The sequence below is a fragment of the Lethenteron reissneri genome, chromosome 13, assembly GCF_015708825.2.
Source record: "Lethenteron reissneri isolate LAM-NWPU_2019-01 chromosome 13, ASM1570882v1, whole genome shotgun sequence".
NCBI classification, from domain to species: domain Eukaryota; kingdom Metazoa; phylum Chordata; class Hyperoartia; order Petromyzontiformes; family Petromyzontidae; genus Lethenteron; species Lethenteron reissneri.
Genome location: NC_083791.1, coordinates 4,873,968 through 4,895,998, shown reverse-complemented (window position 1 = coordinate 4,895,998; position 22,031 = coordinate 4,873,968). Strand labels below are relative to the sequence as shown.

At 48.8% G+C, this 22,031-nt stretch overlaps 1 protein-coding gene across 1 annotated transcript in view; it reads left to right on the top strand.

Moving 5' to 3' along the window:
- The window catches only part of ABCG4 (ATP binding cassette subfamily G member 4), a 78,642-nt gene that overhangs the window by 37,101 nt on the left and 19,510 nt on the right, over positions 1-22,031 (top strand). The window contains 3 exon segments of the mRNA XM_061550798.1: positions 4,388-4,505; positions 6,090-6,222; positions 8,376-8,426. Coding sequence (XP_061406782.1) covers positions 4,388-4,505; positions 6,090-6,222; positions 8,376-8,426 — 302 coding nt within the window.

Sequence of the window (22,031 nt, the reverse complement as noted above, 5' to 3'; positions counted from 1 at the left end):
CCGCATTGCCGTTCGATTTCCGAACAACACCTCCGGCATCGCCTTATGGATCTCCGTTTTGCGAAAATAGCGCTTGCCCAAAATGCGGTGTACGTGCTGGCTGCTGCTCGCGGCAAGATAGGCCGGGTTACCTTGAGCCAATGCACTCCAGTAAACCCTCGGCAGCATTTCCGTGCCGGTTTCCGGGAGGAGGAGGAGGAAGAATGAGCGACACCGCCGATGTTGCCACTGGCAGCGATTGAAAGGGAGTACACGTAGAGTGAAGTACCAGCCCTGGGAATCTCCTGCACTGCGCTGCACGCTGCAGTACCAGGCGGCAAGGGCGGCACCATTTTTACATCCTTTATATTAAGTTCGCTTGCTTGCTTGCTTGCGCGCTTACGACCGTGCAAATCTTTCGGTCGTTTTTTAACCCACTTCCCGTCATCCAATCGAGCTGACATTTTGCACACAGACTCGTTGTGCGTGACAATTTATTTTCGTGAAATTTTTTCCCCAAAATTTTACACATTTAAGGAAAAAATGTATTATATTTAATTACCAATTGCTTAATAGTGGCAGGCAATCATCTGACCCATAGGTGGCAGCCATCTCAAGCCAGAGGAACGAGAGGACTCTAGCCGCCACGCATATGAAGGATTTATAGTGAAAAACTTTGTTTTTACGGGTTAATTTTTTTCCCCCACAACATTTAGAATGTAGAGATTCGAAATTCTGTAAAATGCGAATTTAACATGACACGTATTGAATTTGTGCCTTAATTTATACGTTATGTGAAACAGAAATTCCATACATTGAGTCGCCATATACGATGGATGGCTCCAATAACGGACTGGCAGTCAAGGAATGGTAATTGTCCCGGGGGCCATGGCCACGGAGGAGATGGAACGATGAAATCGGTGGCTGTTGCAGTTGCCATGTGGATTATTACACCGCAAGAGTTGGTGACGGCTTGAGGAGCTTCATACGGTAGTGGATTGACCATGGCTCATGATGATAGACGAACAAGTGATATCAGTGGATTGCAAAATCGCTGTGAATGATTATAATGCATGTATAATTAGCGACTGCCATCATTGTCCAAATGTCATCATAATCACCGTCGTAATCATTGAATTACCATAGCGTGTAGTAACGCCTGACTTTTATTATTGCCCGAATTCAAATAGTCGTGACTTTGACGAGCATCATAATCGCAATTATCTTCTGACTGGTTATCCACCAAAGCGGTGCGTCATTTGCCCTTTCCCCATATATTGTGTGCCCCGGTCTCGTGCCTGTGATAGGTGACCCCAATCTCTCAACCTGCAAAGAAACCATCTCTGGTTATCATTTCTCTGACACAGGTAGCTCGATACATTATCCAAATACATCCCTGGGCTAGACCACAAGAACATTATCTGGGTGGCTTTTTTTTTCTTCCCGTGAAATCCGATACGTTTCTGACCCTGCTTGCCATTAAGGCTGCTCCTTCGTTTCTATATTTGCCAATACTGTATATTATAGTTTATTTTTACAACGACGCGACGTTCATCTTTTATTCAGTAGAGCGAGCGCACTGTTGTTGTCGTTTGACTTTGGGCCTGCCTCCCTTTTGTCTGCACAGTAGAGAATAACGCTGCTTTTGTGTCGGTTTTTTTTGTGAGCAGCCTTGCAAACGACATTCAATTGAATTGTCCATATCAGTTGATTAAAATATCACATTGTATTCATAGTTGTGAATTATCTTGGTGGGAGCATAGCTGTGTTCCCGATTCCTCGAATGGTTTATATGTCATTACTTTCGTCAAGTGGTCTGTCTGGCTGTTGTCCCAGAAGAACCATTTCCCAAAACGCACAAATGTGTTCATCTTTCGGGAAGTGTTATTGAGCGACGTGTGAGTCAGATTTTATTATCACTGTTTGTCTATCACAGTATCATCATTTTTTCTTGATTCAACTAGAAAATTCTCAAGACGGTTCTTTCTTCACGAGCGTACTACTTTAGTAATTGTTTGGCCAAATCCTTGAATATTTTCAGTACGAATTGGAGGTAACCAGAGCACCATAAAGAAAAAAAGACTTGTGCATAAATGGAGATGATATTCAAGCTCTCGTACAGATGGCCTGCTAGCAACCTACTTTCTCTACGGACTCCTGCAGCAGGTTGCATTGTTGTGGGCAGCGGAGCACCGTTGTGGGTTATGGACTAAGTTCGCTTGTACGGGGAGGTGGGCAGGTGACTCCAAAGTCAAAGTGCTGAGCTGGCACTGATGCATGCATTGGTTTGAATCCAGGCAGCCGCCTGTAAATAACTAACACGAAACAATTTTTTTTATTTTACCAGGTAAGGCCCATTGACCTATATGGCTCTTTTTCAGAAGCGACCTGGCCACATGATAGCTCAGCAACGTGGCTTTATCACGTGGAAATGTTCATCAGCCAAATACTCGAAAAGAATGCGTCTAAATGTGGAGGGAAATGCCAGAGGGCCAGGAGATGAATCCACGCGACCATGGGGAGAGAACATGCAAACTACAAATATACAGGCATCGGGATAGGGATTGAACCCACGACCTCCTGCATACCAGGCGAGGTAGTTAACATCTCACCACCGTGGCGCCTGTGATTGCGACCGGGTCCCCGATCGTAGTGAGTTGATGGTCACCAATGACTGCACAAAAAAGCCATCGCAAAATTGTATTCTGCACTCGATTTTGAAAAAAGAATATAGCTCTTGACTGTTGTGTGCATCGGAAGTGGCAAGTGCTGCCATCTACTGCCTGCAGGCTGTATATCGCTGGAAGGGATCTCAGAGGTAGCTCTATGATTCCCACTTCTGTGGGCCGTTCTCCGACACGAAGGGTGTCTCCGCTCTGCGAGAGATCCGAATGGATGCTCCGTCACGCGACGACGTGACGCCAGACGGCACAGTCGGGACGACGTTTGGGTCAAATGGCACAACGAAAAATGGATGAGGAAAAAGAATAAATGCTTGCGCAGCTGTATGGCGGCCGCACAGGAATGTGGAAGAGGATTGGATTTCAAGTTGCATTGAACTGTCAGCTTGGTGGAGCCTAAATTGAATTCTGCCTAGAAATAGGATAATGCCGATGCGAGCAAACTCATTGCTGAATTTTTGCCCAAAGCTTTGCAGTCCATTTTCTGAGAAAATCCATTGAGTTTTAAAATGACTTGACTAAGAACCTTTTTTAAAAAGTTGGTATTGCTTTGGGAACACCAGCTATGGCACACTTACATTGAAATGGCATGCGTAGAATAATCTATTTAGATATAGGTTTATCAAATATGTTTCGTATTATAGGTCCTTATATGTAAAATCTTTGAAACAAAATGCTTAAACACATTCATGCGGAGGGAGCTGATAGAGGAACGTTGGGTTGCTCGGTCAATGGCCAGGGTCAACGGCGGCGTGGTGTATTCCGCAAATATGCCCGACTGTGAGGGCGGGCACAAGCCGGCGTGAGTAGGTTAAACGTTGAGTTTTATAAGGGCACCACGGGGTGACCAGCGCCTCCCCACCCAGCCCCACCCCTCCCACCCCCCACCCAGCCCCCCCTCCCCACCCAGCCCCTCCCCACCCAGCCCCTCCTCACCCTCCCCTCCCCTCCCCACCCAGCCTCCGTCTTGACCCCCACAGGCTGCAGTGTGAGCGACGCATGACCTCTGTCTTGACCCCCACAGGCTACAGTGTGAGCAACGTTTGACCTCTGTCTTGACCCCCACAGGCTGCAGTGTGAGCGACGCTTGACCTCCGTCTTGACCCCCACAGGCTACAGTGTGAGCGACGTTTGACCTCTGTCTTGACCCCCACAGGCTGCAGTGTGAGCGACCCTTGACCTCCATCTTGACTCCCACAGGCTACAGTGTGAGAGCGCTTGACCTGCATCTTGACCCCCACAGGCTACAGTGTGAGCGACATTTGACCTCTGTCTTGACCCCCACAGGCTACAGTGTGAGCGAGCCTTGACCTCCATCTTGAACCCCACAGGCTCCAGTGTGAGCGACCCTTGACCTCCATCTTGACCCCCACAGGCTACAGTGTGAGCGACGCTTGACCTGCATCTTGACCCCCACAGGCTGCAGTGTGAGCGACCCTTGACCTCCATCTTGACCCCCGCAGACTACAGTGTGAGCGACGTTTGACCTCTGTCTTGACCCCCACAGGCTACAGTGTGAGCGACCCTTGACCTCTGTCTTGACCCCCACAGGCTACAGTGTGAGCGACCCTTGACCTCCGTATTGACCCCCACAGGCTACAGTGTGAGCGACGTTTGACCTCTGTCTTGACCCCCACAGGCTACAGTGTGAGCGACCCTTGACCTCCGTCTTGACCCCCACAGGCTACAGTGTGAGCGACGTTTGACCTCTGTCTTGACTCCCACAGGCTACAAGACGGTGCTCAAGTGTCTCTCGGGTAAATTCTGCAGCCGAGAGCTCGTGGGCATCATGGGACCATCGGGCGCGGGAAAATCGTCGCTCATGAACATCCTGGCCGGATATCGGTGAGTGGCGTCCTCGCATCAAACGAAGTCCCGCACTTGAGTACGCGCGCTCGTTTCTAACACAGCGCCTGTGTTTTTCACAGGCGTGCTGTGCAGTACGCGCTCCGAAGGGGGCCATGATCGATATCTTTTCTCCCAATTGTTGCGAGGGCCTCCCAGTGCCGTGTCAGTCAGTTATGGGGTTTAAATGACCGTGCTGTCACCCTGCTCGCCATTGCGGCTTGGTGAAGGGCGGGGCCTGTTTACCGTTTTTTAGATGTCACCCGTAACCGATGTTGGCCGTGATGGGGGAATTGATTTCAGGTTATCGGGTTTATAGCGCAGTACGCTAACCGCTGTTTTCTACCGCGCCCCGCCTTGAGTAGCAATCACTTGAGCAATCTACTATTGAGACAAAACTATCTTGAATTCATTGATTGATCTCCTAATACCTTCAAGGCGTGGATATTGCAATACTTTGTTGATCTAGGCTGTGGCCTGGCAAGTTGACAATAATCATCTTCTTAATGCATTAACAGAATGCTGCTTGGGAACACACACGCACCGCTTTATCGCTCTACTCGTCCGATAGAGAAAAACTACATTGGCTCCCAGCCTCGGCGTGCATTGCTTTGAAGACGGTCATTATCTTTTCCGTTGGAACGATCGCTGTGGGGGTGAAGCAATGTGTGCTCCTGGGGTTTAGTTGGCACCCTGCGCTATGAACCCAGCAACCTGAATTCACGATTAACATCTGTGGCGAGCGATGTCTGAACCGTTTCTCGGCTCGCCCCCAATTCACCGGTCCGCACTGACCGTGTGCTAACGAAAATGAAACATTTTGTATTTTTTATTTTACGAGGGAAGGCCCACTGAGCTATGTAGCTCTTTTTCAGAAGCGACCTGGCCGCAAATGATGAATCAACGGAGTGGCTTATCGTGTGGAAGTTTATAGCGGCCAAATATTCTAAACGTTTGTCGATTCTAAATGTGGAGGGAAAAACCGGAGGACCCGGAGTAAAATCCACACATCCACGGGGAGAACATGCGAACTCCAAATGTACAGCAAGCTTCAGGGTCAGAATTGAACCCACGACCTCCTGTATACCAGGCGAGGTAGTTAACATCTCGCCAATGCGTGCCCTATTATCGTCGAAATGGCTTGGGTGAAGCCTTCATCCAGCATTAGATTGATTAATGGCTATACAGTACATAATTATTGTTGCTGTTATTGTCGGTAGTGGTGGTGGTGTAGAAGCCTCGACGGACCCCAATTGATGCCATCTGCGATCCGCAGCCCACGATGAGCTGCTGCTGTACCTCCCCCTGTGCATAGCTTGTGGAGCGCTACGGCCGGCGCAGTTTTGGGGTTCTCTGGCCCGAAGACCTGGAACCAGTTACTTGCGAGATGATGATGTTCGGGATCCATCCTCGAGTCTGAGCCAGTTTTGTATCGGGATTAAAAGCCGTGGTGTTCCAAAGAGCTTACCGCGGTGCGATCAGGCGCGGCGCATTCGTGATGGACTGCGAAAACAAGTGCTCACGCTTGCCTGGTCGTGGCCGAGAGAGAACCAAGTGCTGCTTCTGCTGCTGTGTGCGGTGCAGGAAGACGGGGATGAAGGGACAGATCCTGGTGAATGGGAATCCACGCGACCCGCGCACCTTCAGGAAGATGTCCTGCTACATCATGCAGGACGATGTCCTCCTGCCACACCTCACAGTGCAGGAGGCCATGATGGTGAGTGGCGTTAGTCTCCCTCGGGTGTGCGAGATTCGCGCTTTCCTTCCTTCGCCATTTGAGAGTGCCGCATGGCAGTCGTACCGCGAGTCTTGTAGGCACAGGGGATGCTGCTGCTGCTGCGGTGTAACGGTTCAGCACACTGTGACATGAAATCCACAGTTCGACAGTTTTGTATTTGATCACCCAGTGTGGCATTCGAAACAATGGAGCAAGTTTCTTAACTCTGTGCCCCCCCCCTCAACCCCCCACCGCCCCCCCCCCCCCCCCCCAGTCTCTCTGGACGCAGCAATCTCAATGGGTTCACCAGAGTTTAGTCGACCGGCGGTCGCACGTGGCGTTGTAAAGTGTGGGTACTCCCATCCTTTGACGGGCTGGCCAGGCTTGGAAGAGTAGGCCAAGACACCTTCTGGAGGGGGCTGTCTCAAGCGTCTTCTAGTGGAGGCCCCTCTACCGCCTTCAACTTGGAGGGTGTCGCTTCGTTTGCCGACATCAGTCGAGGAAAAGCTGTCGCTCGGCATTAATTTCAGGCTTAGTGGGCCCAGCGGAGGCATTCGGCAATTGCGCTAATTCATCTTGTTCGGTGATATAGAGCCACAAATTGGGTTGCCACCTGTCCTGGTTTCCCCAGGGTGTCCTCTTTCCCAGGTAGCTCTTCAGTTTTTTTATAGTCCTGGTTTTTGTAAACATGTTATTGATACACCACTCAAGACAGTGACTTTACGTGTAGGTCTCCCCGCTGTCTGGTATTTAGAGATTATTTTTCCCGTAATATTTTTTTGTACATCAGTAGTAGTGGTAACCTTGTTCACACCGCTGGGATCAGACCCATGTTCTTGAGATGGCATCTGATGGAAATTCCACTCCTGGTTCATTCCATTTACTTTATTTGTACCATAGTGAAGCTAGCATTGTAAAACATATATAAAAAATATATGCATAAAATAAAATGATTATCGGATGGATGGCAAATCTTCAATTCCAGTGTGGGGCTTCCAAAGAACCCGTTTCACCTTTTGCCTTCGCTGCAACCTGCTCCTATCCTGCTTCTATTTCCATCGAGAGAAGCCGACAAATAATGTTAGCCCGTAACCCCATCCTGGATCAATACGCCGCCGGTACCCAAAGCGGTCGCGACTGCGCGCATCCGGCAACAAAGTGCCAAAGCGACAAAGCCGTGTGACCGCCTCGTTAGTTGCGGTGCAATTATTATAATTAGGGGGTTCGCACCACGGAGCGATGGCACTTAGACCGTGACGTTTGCGAACGACGCCGTTGTGACGTTTGCGGAGGCCGCTGTGCCGTTGGGGGTTTGCACGCTTGGCATCCGGTGAGGGGACAAGGCTCCGGTTACCGATTTCCCAGTCAAGGTGGTAGGAATCTTAAGAGTGAGGTTCTTGTTCCATTATTGCTTCAATGCCACCCAGTGTTAACATGGAGGAAGACAGTTGATAGTAGATTCGAAGTTTTCGTGACTGCAAGGATCCATACTCCTTTGGTTCTTTCGGTAAAGTCACGTAGGTGAAAATAAAAATAATAAAATAAAATTATATTTTTATTGTTTAAATAAAATAATATTTTTATTTTTATTATTTTTATTTTCACCTACGTGACTTTACCGAAAGAAAAAATAAAATAAAATTATATTTTTATTTTTTAAATAAAATAATATTTTAATTTTTATTTTCACCTACGTGACTTTACCGAAAGAACCAAAGAGTATGTAAAGATAAAAAAATATATATTACATAACAGGGTAGAGCTGCAGCCCTGCAATTGCCAGCTCATGGCCATTGCTGGCGGAAGGGCCTCCACTAGAGAGAGCCCTACAGAGGCCCTCTGGAGTTTGTTTACATTTTAACCACTCGCAGAAATTGCCTTCTTCATTAGCATGATCATTGGCCCTGGCCGATCCCCTGCTGGATGAAAGCCTCCCCAAGTCCCTTGCCATCTCTCACGATCTTGCGATGTAACAATCGCCCTCTGCACACGAGGCTATTTTCATAGTTCCATCTCCTTGGTGGGCCACCCTCTCGGACACATTCTGCCCTCGTTGAGTGTAAATCCTGAAACGGAATTCTCTAAAATCTGCGCTGCTTTACCGATTTCTTTAGCCAACGGCTAACTCTCTGCTCCTCATCTCTTCATCGCAGGTCTCCGCAAATTTGAAATTGCAAGAGAAATTGGACGAGAAAAAGAGGCTGGTGAGTTGAGTTTGGATGAAACTGCTAGTGTGTGTCACGTGATTTTAATTGTTATTTGTTTGTATATATATTGTTTCTCCAGTACGTTGTATCATCCGTCTCGTGTTCATTACCGGTGCGGACCCCACCACCCCGTACGTCAGTGCTTTATTTGTCTTTAAATGGAATACTCTTGCCAATAACGTCTGGTAATCTGGCAGCATTTGGTTCAGAAACACGGCTCTGCTGCTGAGACCCATCATCTTGCAAACAAGTCCAGAGTTTGCTTGCTTGCTTGCTTAAATAAACACCGCTTGATAATGTTGGTCTGGAAATTCGGTAGGCTGCTGGACGAAGGAACGTTTTTAATTGTGTGTTACCAGCAGAGGCGGTTCCAGAAACAATTCCTCCGTAATTAGGTTATCGTAATAATGTCAGCAACGTACCTTTTGCAACTAGCTGTTCCACCCCCTAAGGTGCTGAACAATCGAATAAAAATTAAGTACAAAGATTGGAACATCTCGTGAAGAAGAAATTAATGCGGGGAAGATCCACGGGGGGGAAGGGGGGTTAGAGGAGGGGGGGGGGTTGGAGGAGGAGGGGGTGGCGGTTGGAGGAGGAGGGGGAGGGGGGGTTAGAGGAGGAGGGGGAGGGGGGGGGTTGGAGGAGGAGGGGGGGGGTTGGAGGAGGAGGGGGGGGGTTAAAGGAGGAGGGGGGGTAGAGGAGGGGGGTAGAGGAGGGGGGGGTAGAGGAGGAGGAGGGGGGTAGAGGAGGAGGGGGGGGTTAAAGGAGGAGGGGGGGTAGAGGAGGGGGGTAGAGGAGGGGGGGGGTAGAGGAGGATGGGGGTGGGGGCCTTCCGAGCTGTCGCGTGACCCCTGAGAGAGAGGAGACTTTGCGTTGTGACTCTCTCCGCACAATGGTGGCGCAGCGCGTAACCCGCCGGGTCTGTTGCGTCGTGCGGACGGCCGCCTGCTCTCCTCCACTCTTCGTTCGCCAGACCTCGCCGCTCGTTCGCACACGCACAAAGCACAAAGCACTTGCCGCAAATAAAAACCGCGGTACCTTTGCTGCTGCTGCTGTCGTCAAGCAGCAGCAGCAGCGGCGGCTTTTGGCTGCTGCCCATCGAACAAAGATGGAGGTCACCGCATCGCATGGCGCTTTCAGATGCGCTTCTGCGGCCATTTGAAACTCTCTTCCTTCCGATTTTAGGATGCCACTGGAGCTATGCACTTTAAAAGCTAGACTGAAAATTCATTTCTGCACAACTGCTTTTTGTGTTCAGTTTGTTGTCCTTCCCCCGCACCTCCGATGAGTACGGTTGGCTACGTACGGTGCGAAAGAAGTTCAACGTACAGCCATGGGTGAAGCGACACCCCAAGGCGACGCCACCTCTCACGATCCTGCGACTTAACAATCCACCCAACTTTCGATTTAAAGCTTTCGTGACCGGAGGGATTCATCTTCTTGGTTCTTTCGGTAAAGTCACGTAGAAGGGAAATAATAAAATAATAAAAATAAACCAATAAAATAATTCTCACGACGTTTCGGCCACAACGCAAGCAGCCGTCCTCAGGTGAAGAACAGGTCTGTCGATAAGACAGTCTGAATGAATTATTTAATTGTTATATTTTTATTATTTATTATTTCCATTCTACGTGACTTTACCGAAAGAACCAAGAAGATGAATCCACCCAAAGTCTGCGTACGCACAGATTTTATTGCTCCGTCTCCGCGCTGGACGTACTCGCGATCGCGGTCCATTCTTCGACTGCCGCTCTGTTTGGCCATTGTCCCTCCGAGTGGCGGCTTCCGATGGGCTTCAGCACTGCACAGCACTGATACATGTTTACTGCATGCAGTTTTGTTTATGGAGGCAATGAACGTGAGCACAATAGTACACTTGCAAGCGCGTCATATTCAGCTGTGAACTGCTTGCAAAGGCTTTGACGGTACAAAAAAATATATTTTCACCTCTAAAAATGTGTGAAAGAGACACAGACCGCGTGTCAAGAGTGTGCCGTACTTTGCTTGTCCAGCATATTTTCTTAGGAACCATTATCGGAGTGCTGTTACAGCCACTAGATATTGTCAGAATGCATGGCTGGCTGTTTCCAAACCATCTTCCCTATCACAGGCGGGTATCAGCACAGCATTACAGAGTGTGCTGTCCTCTGTAAGCCTGGTTAATCGCTTTCTGATACAATATTTACCGTATTCTCTGCAGTGTAACATGTTCCGGAAATCAAGGTGCAGCCCAAACTTTTGCCCAGTGTCAATATATTAAACAAAATCTGGTCACACACACACACCAGATTCTCAGACGCGCACCCCAACATTTTTAAATACAGGGAAAAAAGCACGTTTCATCATCTGGAGAAGGGTACAGTACAACTCGGCAGTATGAGGTTCCTTGTCGTGCAAACAATTTCACCTCCCGCTGCCCACTTGAGGAAGAAGGGGGGGGGGCTTCATAGGCAGCGTCTCCTCATTAATTTCCTTTCACCTCCAATTCATCGCGATGGTGCCGTCGGCGTCGTGTCTATCGGCGTTAAGAGTCGTGTTCGGGTCGCCCTCGAAGCAAGTGCGGCCCTGTGCGGTAGAGAAAGGGCCCACGAAAGCGGATGTCACAGAACTACCTCTGAGAAAATTCCTTCAAATCGGTGACGCAATATTCTCGGCATTATTTCGAGGAATCTGGCTGCCGTAAAGTTCCACGTGATAAGCCACTTCGTTGGGCTATCATTTCTGATGGCCAGGTCGCTTCTGAAAAAGAGCTGTATAGCTCAGTGGGCCTAACCTGGTGAAATAAAAATAGCAAAAGTACAGGTAGGAACAACAGGTTCCACACTGCCCACCAGGGATTATTTGTCTGTCGTGTATAGCCCCTCCCAAACATGTACGCTCCTGGATTGGTTTAAGTGCGTCATGTGACTGTGAGCTTTCTGTCGTGCACGAATGCGCTGTGGAACCAAGTTCCTACCTGCCCACTCCGAAGGAACGTGTTTAAATAGTTTCATCCCAGGTGACTGCCTGGATTCAAACCCAGGATCTAAGCGGTGCCAGCTTGGCACTTTAGCTGGCCACCTCGTTGTAAGAGGGTAAGAGTTTCGCGACCAATATTATTCATAATAGAGGGTTTTTTTAAGGTTAGATTGCGTAAATATGAATTCGTCGTTAAACCCACCACCATCCGACACAGCTAATTAGTGGTTTGTCACATTTTTGGCTGTCGCCTGATGAGGCTGGTTTGTAATTACCGGCGAAACGTCGTACTCGAATTGTAAATGTTGTGGATTTACTCTCCAACATACAAGCGGTGTGCTGAACTCGTAACTAATTGGCACGTATTGTTTACGTGACAAACCTTACTAATTCGCTGTTGGATGATGGCGGGTTTAACGACACAAAGTTACGCGATATAACTAAAAAAAAAACCTCCATTATGAAGGCGAATAAGTGAATCTGTGCGAGTTTTGTAAATATCTCGAATACAAACATGAAGGGTGCTCACCATCTGTGGTTTTACTTCGTACGCATCGTGCACCGCTACTTCGCTCTGTAGGCTCCAATAGAGGAGGAGGGGTAGTCCCCTCCGACAACAACAACAACAACGGAGGGTGGAGGAGTGATGCTCACAACAACGGGCAGAGTGCCGGCTGGCTAATAATACACAGCGAGTTGGCACAGTTGGGGGAGCACTGTTACTGGATCATCCGGTCATCTCCGCCTGTTATCCCATTTCACCTGGGTCTGTTCCGTGATCACCTGCCAGCGAGCCTGCGACACTTCACATGGCCTCAAAGCCGCACCTAGCCTGGCGCAGTCGCTGTTGCGATAGTCACCTGTCAGCGAACGGCGGCGGTTGTTGTTGATTGCGCTTGGTGGCCCAGTGTCTGTGTGCGGGACCTGTCTCCGCACTCCTATTAGGGCCTCTGCTGCTTCGTAAGTAACGGGTGACACTCGCTGCCCTCGAAATTAATAGTTTGCTAAGAATGTGAATTGGCACCAGGGCGGTGTCGAAACGGTCAATTGGAGAGGAACCCGCCAAAATAGTTGGAATCTGGTTTGGTGAGGCCCACCTCAATACTAATAATTACACAATCTAATTCTGCTCTGAATCGTCATGCACAAATTGCTGCATGTAAAGTTGTACCGCTGTAATTGCTATATTAACAACAGTGCTTAGTCCAAGGGTAAGTCTGCTTGCGGATTGGTTTGAAAGCGAGTGCTGTTTAGATGGCGCCATTTTTATTTTCTACAATTACACACGGGCATACTTAACCGAATGTGGAATTATTTACCCACTTTGTATTTTTTTGCCGATTTTCCGAGATTCACCGATGGCCACGGCAATCCCCCCCCCCCCCTCGTGCTAGGGAGTGGGATGGACCGTGGCAACCGCAGGACCGCGAGTGAGGGATGATGACAACTTGGGGAGGCCTTCATCCAGCAGTGGACAGAACACTGCTGATAATGATGATTGTCTGGCTTCGAGTCCAGCAGTGCGCCTGATGGGACATTAAGGAGTTTGGTGTCAATGTAACACCACGCTTAGGTCTTTTGCAAATAACAACACTCAAAGGTGTGTTCATAAACAGCAGGAAGGCACGACTCCCATCATGCTTTTGGTGCATGTCATGTTATCACCACATTCGCACGGTTGGCTTCATACAGTGCGAAATAAGTTGAACATAGATACATAAGTACAATGCTCACATTTTTGTCTAAACCACCAATGCATAAGAGTTGTTACATGCAACTTGGTGGTCACGTGACATACACGCAAGGCATGCTGGGAGCCGTGCCTTGATGCTGTTTGTGAGTAGGGGCGCACCCTCCAGCCTGCACGAATTGTCCCGTTGCGATGGGTTCTCTCATCATTTCGCAGAACGTGTTGGGTTTGACGTTTAAGCCTGTTGCCCTTTTTAGCGTGGGATCCGATGCACACGGCACGCTTGTGCCCTGTGTTGCGTTATGGCGGAGCGTGTCGGAACGGTACAAGACGGATGATTCGCATTACCAGCGTGTTCCATTTCCTTGCATCCCAAGCTGACGGTGTGGAATGTGATGAATGGAGCAGTTAGTTCGAGTGACCTGCCTGGCGCCCGCTGTGGTGCTCAGAGTTTCCTGGGTAATTAGAGCGCTGGATGCGAGTGCCGGGATCGTTGTCTAAGACTGCAGCGTGCTCTCCCTCTACACACGGAGCCCAAATTATATATACACAGTCGTAGCAAGCTCTTAGGCGATGGGGCAGTGACACGATTGCGATAACTGCTGATGATAATGATGACAGTGGGAGTCGAGCAGTGGCAGAGTGATTAGTGCACTGCAGACCTGCACTGTGAACCCGGAGAGTCAAGTTCGATTCCCGGCTCACGGCGAGCATCAGTGGCGAGGTGACACCTGAACCGACCCTGACTGCCCCATTTTACCAAACTGCGCTGACCAATTTGGCGAATTACAGTCAAACAACCCCCAATACTCACGCGGTATGGAGAGGCATTCATCCAGCAGTGGATTGGCAAGGGTTTTAGGTTACTGCTAATATTCCGCTTGAGGTCGTAACGATTTGCCCCTATGAATGAAGTCATCCTTGTGCTTCAGGATTGCTGTTCCGTTCAATAATTTGTTTATATTTTATCGTGTTGAATCTAGCGGCCTCTAGTGGCTGTAGGGATTCTGTGAAGCCCATTTGATATAGCAAGCACACAAAAAATTATTGAAATCTTAACGGCAGGAATTCGATGTGGGCACCGGGAACATACGGACTCGATATTAACTGATGAGTTGATGCATCGTTCCACCACACCGCTGCTAATCAGCAGTGGGTGAGTGTCTCACAAGCTGGCATTATCACCAGACAATGAGAATTACCCCCCTCCCCCCCCCCCATCAAGTGGCAAAAAAACCCACCCCAGATTAATTTTTAAAAGGCCACAGGTGTTTTGTATTTTGAAGGTTATTCGCTCAAACGACCTGTCACACACTCGCACCTGCCCATCGTTGGTGGCCGTTCATCACGTGGTTATTTCCCACGCTGGCCTGCACCATTACATACTTTACATTTAGGGAAATTAAAGTCGAAAGTGATGTTCTGCTCCCATTTGCATCCCTGGGTCAGTGGTGGAAATTCCACGTTCCTGGGGCCGAGGGTGCGAGCCTCTCCAGGGGACTACTGCCTTGGCGACGCAACGTTTCCGTCGCGTTTCAGCACCCCCCCCCCGCTCCCCAATGTATTTTTCTTGGTTTATTTCACGTAGCGGCGATTTGCATAAATCAATCTACGTCTTTGAACCTCGTCTTTTAAATCAGCGGGGACGCGCAGGGTTCGTGCAATGCCCTGCGCTATTACCCCCGACACGTTAACAGAGAAATGTCACCTTGGAAATAACCAAAAAAAAAGGGAGGAGCGCTGTGGAAATATGGCGTGGCAATGGTAGCCGCTCGCTGCGGCTTACGTAACACCCAGCAGCAGCAGCAGCCGCAGTGAGCTGGGGGTCGGAGGCTCCCAGCTCCGAAGGAAGATCGGGACGTCCCTTGGGAATTGTTGCAGTCGAGGCCCAGGCGTCGCTAGAGATCTGCGGCACTCTGAGATGCCTCGTGTTGCATTAATCGTGATGTCGTGCTTGTGGGTCACGGTGCTGGTGGTGTTGGTGTTGATTTGTGCGTGCCGTTCACCTGGCCGTTTCTCCTCCTTTGAACAAAAAATATTGAACAGTACGTATTCGTAGAATGAGCATCTTGCCACTCTGTTTAGCGATCAAGTCAACGTGTCTTTGGTTTTCACCTATTCCACAGATTTGTTTAATCGGCGCACGGGCTATGACAAAAACTGTGCAGTAAACTGGTAGACAACCATTCCTGCCTCCTGGACACTTCATTTAATTTACGTAGCGCCCTGGTGAAAGCGCTGAACAAACAATTAAATATTTGTACGGCAAAAAAATAGTGTGCGTTGAGATGAGGTTGATTAGAAAATGATGTCGTAGCACGCAATGTGAATATGACGATAAACGATGATGGGAGTGACAATGAGTGGTGAATGATGAGCGACTGATGATGAACGGGTGAGGGAAGTTGACAAGAGGGGATGGAGTAAATGATGGGGAAGGGAGGTGGAAAGGGAGTTTTGGGGGTGGCAGGGGGTTAACGCGGGGGGGGGGGGGGGGGGGGACAAGCCAGTTTTAAGGGCACGACAAAAAAATTGACGGCAAGGCTGATTGCCTGACATGTAGGGGACAGTTTGTTCCAGTGCGAGGGGGGGCGGGCAAGGAGCGACAAAAGAACAAAATCATGATTGGGCACAGGGAGGGAGGAGGAACTGAGACCGCTTGGGAGGGGGGGGGGTATTGTGAACGGGGGGAGGGGGGCGAGGAAGGAACGTGGAATGAAATGAGAGACACGAGGTTCGCTGGGGCGAGACCGCGAAAAAGATTTCCCGTCCTCCACCGGGTCAAATCCAAGCAGGTCACGAACCCTTCGTGTAACATGTTCACTTTCCTATTTCCGCTCTCGCTGCACACTGCCCAATGTCTCTCTAAAAGGAATACCGGTGAATGTAAGACTGTTTTTCGAACGGTGGTTTCTTACTAATGTACTTTTTCGAAGGAATATCTAGTGTAGGTGCCGATTTAAAGCTTTCGTGACTGCAGGGATTCATCTTCTTGGTTCTTTCGGTAAAGTCACGTAGAATGGAAATAATAAAATAATAAAAATAAAAATAAAACATAATAAAATCATTCTCACGACGTTTCGGCCACAACGCAAGCAGCCGTCCTCAGGTGGACCGGCTGCTTGCGTTGTGGCCGTGAGAATTATTTTTATTATTTTATTATTTCCATTCTACGTGACTTTACTTTACCGAAAGAACCAAGAAGATAGTGTAGGTGCATTTCGATAATTCAAAATTAAGCCAAGTGCTATGTTATTTCAATAATAAGCTAGGTGAGTGAAGGCTTCTTCACATGGAATCAGTCGTGTGTTGTTTGACCATACTTCACCACGTGGGTCTCAGTGCGGACTGGTTAACGAGTGAGGCTCACATATTGCACGCCACTGATATTAGCCATGGCCTGGAATTGAACTTGGGTTGTGGGGCTCGTAGTGCAGTACAACAGCTCACTCGCCACCATTCCCCTGCGTCACCCCAAGAGTAGTGCTATTAAGTAGCTGCAATTAAATTAACAAAAAATATCCGTGGAAAATACACAAGGTTACAAGATTCTTATTAATTATGGAGAGCCTCCAAATTGTAATTCCATGATGCCAAAGGACATTGATAAACATTTGGTTAATTGCTACAAAAAAATCAAAGGCAAAGTGCGCCGGATCGACTGCCCTTTGTGTTTTATGTCCCGCATTTAGCGGCACATTTTTTATTTTTATTTTTGTTCCGGTACAGTCACCGGCATTGACAGACGTATACGTCACGGCGGCATCGATTTTTCTCGAGAAATTAATTTTTTTATTTGGTCAACTGGCACCGGGGACTCGAGGCATCTTTACAATGCTGCGGGGAAACGAGTAATTCGGTTTGTGCACGGTTTTGTTTTTTTTGTTTGCGTTGAACGGAGGGTCCACCGTAGTTTATTTGAAGCAATCTTGCCAATAACATCCGATAATCCAGCGGCGATTGTTTAACAGGCCCTGACTGGTAGGACCCAGAAGGTGGAAACAAGTCCAGGGCTTGCTACAAACAAATGCTTCTTGATAATATTCGTCTGGAAAGCCGAAAGACCGATGGACTGAACCAGGGGTCGGCAAGCGACATAAGAAGGATAATTTTTTTTAGAATTCAATAAAGCAACTCGATTTCAAGAGCCGCCAATACATGTCAATATGAGACAGTGTTGGGTCCTTAATAAATAAACTGTCACGAAGCGGCCCTTAAAGACGACCCGCGTGCGGCTTCGGAGCCGCAGGTCGCCCACCCCTGGACTAGACAATTGTTTTGTTCATATGAAGACGGATGGAACGAAATTCTGCATATATTTGTAGGCAAAGGATGGGGTCCGGAAGATGAACATTCCATTGTGTGGCACACATTTTGTGGAGTGTGAATTCTGGGAACCGTGGATTGCCTTGTGGGTATGGCCAAGGAATAACAATGGAGGGTGAGAGGCTGCGACTGTTTCTTTTCACGATTGTCTCGTGCAAGGGACTTCTGGGCCCTCTGTTCAAAATGAGCTGGATGCTCGATGCATTTGGCGCGAATGGTCAAATCCACGATGGGAAAACTGCACGGCATACAAGGGGGGTACTGTGGCCAGCACCACACCTGGGCGCCTCTCAGTCTCCGCTATGTCCATGTTTACACCCCACGCCCAGGTACTCATTTAAGGCCAAGTATGGGGGGGAAGCTCAGGAGCAAGTTCAAAGATCACTCTCCGCTGATGTGCACAGCCGGGAATCGAACCCGGCTCCCGCCAGGGTCGTAGTACAGTGGCTAATTACAGAACCGCCTGCAACAGACGTGCACACATTTGTACATACACAGATGAATACGTGCGTACATCCACGCATTCAAATTCTGTCACCTGGTGAGCTACGCAAAGGACTTTTCTTGGCAGGATCATCATGACTAAGTCGAGTATCAATGAGGTGCATCATCCATGGCGATAAGCGCAGCTTCGCTTAAGTCCTTATTTTCTTATGTATTGCAAGTGGAAGGGACTTTGTTTGACTTCTAAAGTGGAAAAAAGCGCATTGGGCACGTTGTGCAGTGTTTGAGTGCAAAAACAAAGACAAAGATCCCCCGTGTAGCCTTAACTGACTGTTGGGACAAGTGCTGTTAGTGAGCACCTATGAAGGCCGGCACAGCACACCACGCCCAGCCACCTTTGTCTCCCCAGTGGCGATGTTTACACATGACACCAGGTACTCATTTGAGGCCGAGTCGACCTAGGGGAGGCACAGGACCGATTCAAATAATCGTCACCGGTGTTGGCCGTGAGCGGGAATCGAACTCTAGTTGCCGTGTTCGTAGCGCTAACCGCTGCACCACCACTCCCCACACGCACCCTGCCCATTGCAACTCGTGGTGCGTGCCAATGCAGGGCCCTTTCAAATTCGGAGAAAGTGAACAAATCTCTAAAATTGGCAGCAGTTCAATCAGTTATCTACCGGTGACATCCTTTTAAACGGTGGTATCCCATTGGGGGTGTACACAAATAGCTCCTGTGTTTGAGCAGACATGCATATTTAAAATTCCTCCTCATGAGTGTACAGTATTTCCTCGTTATTTGCGAGGGATACGTTCCAGAGATACTCGTGAATTGCACATTTCTTGGATAATGATATTGGCCCCCGAAAATGTTTTTTTTTAATTGCCTTGAATAAATACGTAGATAAGCTATCAAATACATGAACATTATCATAATAACTCATCTCTGTATCTTATCACTTTCTCTCTCATCGCTTTATCTCATCACGTTCTCTCTCATCACTTTATCTCTCATCACTTTATCTCATCACTTTATCTCTCATCACTTTATCTCATCACTTTATCTCATCAATTTATCTCTCATCACTTTATCTCATCAATTTATCTCTCATCACTTTATCGTATCACTTTATCTGATCACTTTCTCTCTGTCGATGCAGTCATGTAGAGTACCCAGATGCGATTTACAGACAGCAAGTTCGTGCATAACGGGGGAAGAACACTGTGCACAGGCACTCCTCGGTTTGCGTGCTTTTGTGGTCCGCCATTTTGGAATAACGCGCAGCTTTGAATTTAGACCTTTTATTGACGTACGCGAGGCAATTTTCGTAATAACGTCAACCGCAACGTGACGTTCGCCACCCATAGCCTGGCACCGCGACCCAACGGCGTTGCCAGCAGCAGCCGGTGCGGTGCGATGACGACTCGCGTGCTCCACCAGCGGGCTCTTCCCTTTGTCTCGCGTCTCCCTCCTCGTCTCCATCCATCTCGACACAACTCCGGCGTAGTTACAATACACGGGGGACTAAGTGAAGGAGAGACGTTGCACGGAGCCACTAGAGATTTATTAAATGGGTGCTGAGAGAAATTAGAAAGACAACGGGTTGTGAAGGGATAATTAAGAACACAGGTGGCCTGGGGAGTCTTAACATCCGGAGAGGAAGGGGGGGTGCAGGTGGTGAAGGGATTGTTAATGAGAGGGTACTGTAGCAAGATAAGATTTAAGGACCGAGAAGAAGATATAAAAGAGGAGCGTCGATGGCAATAGGACGATTGATATAGGCTAGGATAATATAGGCGATTATGTCTGCGAGTGTGAGTGAAATCCCCTAACCCCCTCCTTTATCAGTATTTCTTATGGGAAAATTGCTTTTGACATACTCGCGTTTTCCAGGAACGAATCTAACACGTATACGTCAAGGAGTGGTTGTATACACTCCTGTACAATTAGAATATATACATGCTACATTAAATAATATACCAACAGTAATAATAATGTCCAGCCCATTTGTCAATCCAGTGCTGGATAGCGGTTGCTTGACCATTCTTCACCATGCTGCTTCTTGAAGATTGATGAAGGGCAGAGGGGGGGGGGGTTCCATTACCAGTTTGAATGTCACTCATCACCCATGTTGCCCACAGCCAGGGTTGAACTCCGGCTGGTTCAGTCCGTAACGCACGATTTTGGTGAGTGCCTTTTAAAAATACACGGCGATTGTTGTTCATGCCTTGGCCTTGAGTCAAACTCAGGTACTGTAATGTCAGTGAACTTTTCTATTCTCTGATTCACATTGTGCTTGTAGTTTCACAAACGGCAAACAGCACACGTGGACGAATGGAACCAGGGTATACTGTTATCAACTCTATGTGCTCCTAGCTATGTCTGCATGTACGTTGAACTTCTTTCGCGCACCGTATGTAGCCAACCGTGCTCATCAGAGGTGCAGCGGAAGGACCACAAACTAAACACAAAAAGCAGATTGAAAGAAATGAGTTTTCAATCTCGATGATTTAAAAGGGAATAGCTTCCAGTGGATTCCTATTATCAGAAAAAAGTGCATTCCAGATGGCCGCAGAGGGGCAACTGAAACCGCGCGATGCAGTGACCGTATTTGTGATGATCTACGGACAGAGGGAAATACAAAAGCAGGAGAATGCAAAAGGAGAGGGAAGAGAACACACAACGGATGCTTTCTCTCATCGTAAACTCGCCTTGTAGCGTGCCGCACGCTATCCTCAAAGCTAAGAGAACGACTTGGAGGCACAGGAAACCACAGAGAGGCGGGAAGGCAGCAAGCCGGTCAGCTGGTGCCGAATGCGGCCCTCCCCCAAGCTCTGCTGTCCTCTGTTATATGTCGGTGTTACATTGGCCAATTCAGGAGTGTTGACGTGCGGGAGGAAAACCCAACACCCCGACATGAAACCCCCACACGCGTGCGAGGGGGCATCTGTCAAATCGAGTTGGAACCGTCAGGGAGTCTACATTTGGTCTGCCGCATTTTCCTGGCAAGCGGGGGCATGGCACTTCGACGCCCGCAGGAAGGGAGTTTCACAGCATTTGTGTGATCCACCAACGCTGTGTGTCCACGTGTGCATGTGTGTGCTCCCCCCACTCTCTTTGACCAAAACAAAGAGAGTTGGGAGCGGTAGTGCAACAGCTGTCCTTGTTTTGTGTGTGAGAGAGAGAGAGATGAAAGGGGAGAGACCCTAATGGGGTTGCCAATTCCACGATCCCATGGGCTGGGCACCCCCACAGCCCCATGCTTTTGATGAAATATCCACAAAGAAAAATATCCTGCACGGCTATTGGCCTTTACAGCGCACTGATGTCACCTGTGCACGGTTGCCAGCGATGCAATGGGCCAGTCTTTTTGCAACACCTTTTACACGATTCTGCCCTCGCAGCGGGCAGCCGAGATAGACTCTTGCAAATGTGAGAAAAAAACGTAATGGGCTCTCGAAGTCTGCGAAGCCGGGTTCGGGATAGCAATCATGACCAAAACAAAGGTCACGTTCCAATAGTTCGCTCATTCATTCCTCTCTCGGTTTGAACATAGTCATCGTATGTGTGCGCTACCCTGTTAGCCACACGTGTTTTATATGTGCATGTGTAAAAGTGGGGAGTAGTGGCAGAGCAGTTAGCGCGCCGCGCTACGAACCCGGCGACCCGCGTTTGCATCTCGCCCACGACCAACATCAGTGACGGTGAATATCTGAACCGCTTCTGAGCCTCCCCTAGGTGAACTCGGCCTTAAATGAGTACCTGGTGTGGTGCGTAAACATCATCAAAGCAACTGGGCATGATGCCAGCCACCCATCCCCTAGTGTGGCTGTGCCAGCCTTAATAGCTCTTTGCTAACAGCACTTGCACTCATCGGTCTGTGCGGAGTGGTAATGTAGCGGTTAGCGCGCTGCGCTACGAACCCGGTGACCCGAGTTCGATTCCCGCTTACGGCCAACACCAGTGACGATTATTTGAACTGGTCCTTGGCCTCCCCTAGGTCGACTCAGCCTCAATGAGTACCTGGTGCGGTGTGTAAACATCGCCACTGGTGAGACAAAGGCGGCCACACGTGGTATTGGCCACCCACTCCCTCGTGTGCCGTACCGACCTTGTAGGTATAAATGTTGAACTTTTTTTGCACCGTACATAGTTAACCGTGCTAATCGGAGGTGCGGGAGGA